The sequence below is a fragment of the Penaeus japonicus genome, unplaced genomic scaffold (genome assembly GCF_977035675.1).
Source record: "Penaeus japonicus unplaced genomic scaffold, GWHDUDI00000001_assembly GWHDUDI00000042, whole genome shotgun sequence".
Classification (NCBI taxonomy): domain Eukaryota; kingdom Metazoa; phylum Arthropoda; class Malacostraca; order Decapoda; family Penaeidae; genus Penaeus; species Penaeus japonicus.
Genome location: NW_028234444.1, coordinates 2,051,072 through 2,056,071, shown reverse-complemented (window position 1 = coordinate 2,056,071; position 5,000 = coordinate 2,051,072). Strand labels below are relative to the sequence as shown.

Genomic DNA, 5,000 nt, shown 5'->3' with positions numbered 1-5,000 from the left:
GGAGGAGGAGCTATAGGGAAGATCTCTACCGATCCAGGTGTACTTGTTCCTCTCTGCTTGGTAAGACTTAAAAAACAAACAAAAACAAAACAAAAACAAAGACGTAGAGATGATGAGGATAAGATAATGAAATATGATATATAGAAGAAAGAAAGAATTCACTTGTGAAAAGATAGTATATATTGGATTATAATACTGATAACCTAAGCTTAGTAACAACAACTTTCTTATCTTTCTATCTTTATATCTTCATCAAAAGAGCTTTACTTTATGTTATCGTCCCTTCAGGAGAACCTAATATATCATATATCGCTCTTTAATTACCTCATTGGGACTATAATTGCTTGTTTCTTCATAACTACCCCATTCCCCCCTCTTCATTACCTAACTTTATCCATATCGCATCTTTAAGGCTGGATTGATTGAATATTGATAATTATCATCTATTTCATTAGTGACTTCAGGACTAGAGGGCCATGTTTATCTCCTTATAGTTATCTTCCCTTCCTTCTAGTACCTTCGTAACCGCAATTACCACAAGCGTTGGTAGGATCCTGAGGTCTTTAACTCAGCCCCCCCCCCCAAAAAAAAAAAAGAATATATATATATTTTCATTTTTTTATATCTTTTTCATCCGATAATTACAAAATCTTGAATTAACTTCGGTGTATAAAATACATAGAAAAAAGGGCATCACATGTAAATCCCACATTTAGGAGTACAGTACCTTTTTTTCTTTTTTTCTTTTTTAATCGTTGACTCGCTCCTCAGGAACCTTTTTTTCTTCTTTTTTTTTTTTCTTTTTTTCTTAATCGTTGTCTCCCCCCTTCAGGAACCTTTTTTTTTTCCCCTTAATCGTTGTCTCCCCCCTCAGGAGTACCGAAGGGCAGGGAAGATGGTGCGCTCAGCTGACGAAGCTCCAGCGAGCAAGAGGGTCGAAGCCATGCTAAGAGTTAGGCGCAAGAGTGAGTCTTTATTTGATTTTATTTCATGTGGAACGTTGGTCTGAATTTTTTTTTTTTTTTTAATCTTTTTAATGGGTTGTGGGTATGTATATATTTATTTTCTTTCTCTGAGTCTGGGTTCTTTCTCTTTCTTTTTAATGGATTGTGTATATATGATTAAAAAAAAAAAAAAATAGATTCTTTTTTTTTCCTTAATATGGAAAATTATCTTGAATTTGGGTTCTGTTTTCGTCAATGTCTTGTGAATATAATGCAGGAATGAGTTTTTATTTATTCATTTTTTATTTGCTTTTAATGGTTTTAATGGTTATTTTTGATAGGTTTCATATCTAGTAACAACAATAATTAATACGCTAATCATCCCCTTCACCCCCCTCTCCCCCCTCCCCCCCAAGGAGCGATCATCGAGTCAGTCAAGGAATCCGAAGTGAGAGTCCGTTACGAGAATCAACAAGCAGTCAGGCTAAGAGTCAAGAATGACCTTCCCCTTTACGTCAAGGTCATCACACGAGGAAATGAGGTCATGACCCTTACGACAGGGGAGACTGATGTTCATGACGAGACGGGTAAGTCGGAGGAGGAGGAGGAGGAGGTGGTGAGTGGTGTGTGTGTGAGGTGGGAGGAAGGTGGTGGTTGAGGTGTGGTGATGGTGATGGTGGTGGAGGAGGGATTGGAGGGGAGGAGTGTGGTGTGTGGTGGAGGTGGTGGTGGTGGAGGTGGTGGGAGGGAGTGAGGAGATAGAGGGAAAGAGGTAGTGAGATGGAGGAAGATAGAAGAAGAGAAGTAGATGGAGGAGGGAAGAGGAGGAGGGATGGTGGAGGATGAGTTGGATGGTGGTGGTGGAAGGAGGAAAAGGAGTGAGGAGGTGGTGGTGGTGGAGGAGGAGAGAGGAGGAGGAAGGAGGTTGTGGAGGTGGTGGAGGAGGTCGGTGGTGGTGGAGGAGGAGGAGGAGAGAGGATGGATGGTGGTGGTTGGTGGAGGAGGAGGAGGATGGTGGTGGTGGATGTGATTGGTGGTGGTGGTGTTGAGGAAGTGGGGAGGGAGGAGGAGGAGTTGGTGGTGGTGGTGTGAGGAGGGGGAGGTAGGGAGGAGGAAGAGGGAAGAGATATAGGGGAAGGGGGGGGGGTGGGGGGGTGAGAGGTGGGGTTCGGTGGTGGTGGTGGAGGAGGTGGAGGAGGAGGAGTGTAGGAGGTGGTTGGTAGTGAGTGGGTGATATGGTGGATGGTGATAGGAATGTATCAAACGGAGGATGAAGAGAAGAAGAAGAAGGAGGTGGAGGATGAGGAGAAAGAAGTGAGGAAGATGTGAGGGAGTAGAAATGAGTTAGGTCAGTGAGTTGAGGTTGAAGATGGGAGGATAAAGAAGTGAGGAAGATGAGGGGAAAAAGAAATAAGATAGGTTGGTGTGAGGAGGAGGGAGGTGAGAGAAAGATACGATGGTAGGTGAAAGGAGGAAAAAGAGAAGATATAATGAGATTGAGAAGATAAGGGGAAGGCTACAAAAACAAAGAGGTACGTGCTCCCTCCATTTCTTAAACATAGTCCAACACACAGAAATTCCACACACCACGACAACCCAACAAGAAAATACAGCCACACCCAAAAAAACCACACAAACACCACAAAGTCCACACACCAAGTTCACACACACAAGCAAAAAAACCAAACACAAACAACACACAAACATCACACACAAAACACAAACACACGCAAGACCACACACACACACAAACCAATAAAATCAACACACACACAAACACAAACACAAACACATATCACACATCCACAAAACACTCAGCACACAATTACTCGCAAGTGCAACTAAACTGGCTAATTTATTGCTATTAAATGAAACCCAATGATAATTATACATAAATAAAATAAAATGTATAAAATATTATTTATATGCAGATAAACTAAATGATACACAATTAAATTCAATGAATTTAATTTTTAAAAAAAAAAAACCCCATTTCATAATTAATGCCACTGAAAAAAAAAAACCAGAAAAAAAACAAACAAAAAAAACAATCAGAAATCCACCTCCACTAAAAAACTAGATATACTCTACTATCCGACACGTTTTAAATTTAAAAGAACTATACTAGAAGCAGCTCATACAGTCGTGATATGATACACGTTTTTAACTACGGCGGACCATAACAAAAAAAATGACTCCACAGCCTTTTATTAATCCATGCTATTGCCTTTAATCTTGTTGATACGGATGTTTTGATATCAACCAATTATAAGGTGGTAGGTATTGTGTTTTGTATTATGTTATATTAAATGTTTTTTTGATGTGATATAAGTTGGTTTCGTTATTATGTTCCTGGTATTTAATATATATACGTTATATTTACTGGTATGTTTATTAAGGTGACATACCTTAATAAACAAATCAGTAAATATAACGTATATATATTAAATACCATAAACATAATAACGTTGTTTTGTATGTATTGATGTGTTTTTTAAGCTTGTTTTTTGAATCAGGCTTAGTCGTGCGTAAACTGTGTACATATAATGCATGTTTTTTTTTCTTTCTTTCCATGTGTAAACCCGAATGTACGTTTTTTTTTTATTACTTAATTTAAACCGCATATATATATTCTTTAAATTTTCATCTTTTCTTAATGCATTTTTATGTTCATATTTAAACCTTTTATATCAAATTTAATGCATGTATTTTTTACGTACTTAACGCATATATTTTGTTTAAATTCTTATCTTTTCATAATTCAATTTTTATATTCACATTTAAACCTTTCATATCAAATTTAATGCATATTCTTTTTTTTCTTCCTCTTCTTCATCTTCACACGTAACCCCCCCCCCCCCCCCTCTATGTGTTTTCTTCGATCTTCTTCCTTCTCTTCTTATCTAACCCTCTTTCTCCCCATATGTCTTCTCCTCTTTCTCCCCCTATGTCTTCTCCTCTTTCTCCCCCTATGTCTTCTCCTCTAACATTTCTACGTTTTGCCCCGTGTCCCCCCCCCATATGAATGTCTACTCGTCCTCTTTTCTCCTCTTTCTCCCCATATGTCTTCTCCTCTTTCTCCCCATGTGTCTTCTCCTCTTTCTCCCCATGTGTCTTCTCCTCTTTCTCCCCATATGTCTTCCTCCTTATCTTCCTATCTAACCCTCTTTCTCCCCATATGACTTCTCCTCTTTCTCCCCATATGTCTTCTCCTCTTTCTCCCCATGTGTCTTCTTCCTAATCTTCCTATCTAACCCTCTTTCTCCCCATATGTCTTCTCCTCTTTCTCCCCATGTGTCTTCTTCCTAATCTTCTTATCTAACCCTCTTTCTCCCCCTATGTCTTCTCCTCTTTCTCCCCATATGTCTTCTCCTCTTTCTCCCCATATGTCTTCTCCTCTTTCTCCCCATGTGTCTTCTCCTCTTTCTCCCCATGTGTCTTCTCCTCTTTCTCCCCATGTGTCTTCTCCTCTTTCTCCCCATATGTCTTCCTCCTTATCTTCTTATCTAACCCTCTTTCTCCCCATATGTCTTCTCCTCTTTCTCCCCATATGTCTTCTCCTCTTTCTCCCCATGTGTCTTCTCCTCTTTCTCCCCATGTGTCTTCTCCTCTTTCTCCCCATATGTCTTCCTCCTTATCTTCCTATCTAACCCTCTTTCTCCCCATATGACTTCTCCTCTTTCTCCCCATATGTCTTCTCCTCTTTCTCCCCATGTGTCTTCTTCCTAATCTTCCTATCTAACCCTCTTTCTCCCCATATGTCTTCTCCTCTTTCTCCCCATGTGTCTTCTTCCTAATCTTCTTATCTAACCCTCTTTCTCCCCCTATGTCTTCTCCTCTTTCTCCCCATATATTTATGGTTTTACTTTCTTCTCCTCTTTCTCCCTTCCTCCCCATTATGTCTTTCCCGCCCTCTTTCTCCCCATGTGTCTTCTCCTCTTTCTCCCCATGTGTCTTCTCCTCTTTCTCCCCATATGTCTTCCTCCTTATCTTCTTATCTAACCCTCTTTCTCCCCATATGACTTCTCCTCTTTCTCCCCATATGTCTTCTCCTCT

General features: G+C 39.9%; 1 protein-coding gene across 10 annotated transcripts in view; it reads left to right on the top strand.

Moving 5' to 3' along the window:
* The window catches only part of LOC122261567 (uncharacterized), a 90,080-nt gene that overhangs the window by 57,010 nt on the left and 28,070 nt on the right, over positions 1–5,000 (top strand). For all 10 annotated transcript variants that reach the window (XR_015190822.1, XR_015190824.1, XR_015190823.1 and 7 more), the window contains exons 6-8: positions 1–60; positions 875–965; positions 1,361–1,531. The exon at positions 1–60 is cut by the window's left edge and continues 325 nt beyond it. Coding sequence is in view for 7 of the 10 variants with exons in the window: in XM_086535214.1 (XP_086391340.1) it covers positions 1–60; positions 875–965; positions 1,361–1,531 (322 nt within the window). In the remaining 3 variants the exon portion in view is untranslated. The remainder of the gene's footprint in view (positions 61–874; positions 966–1,360; positions 1,532–5,000) is intronic.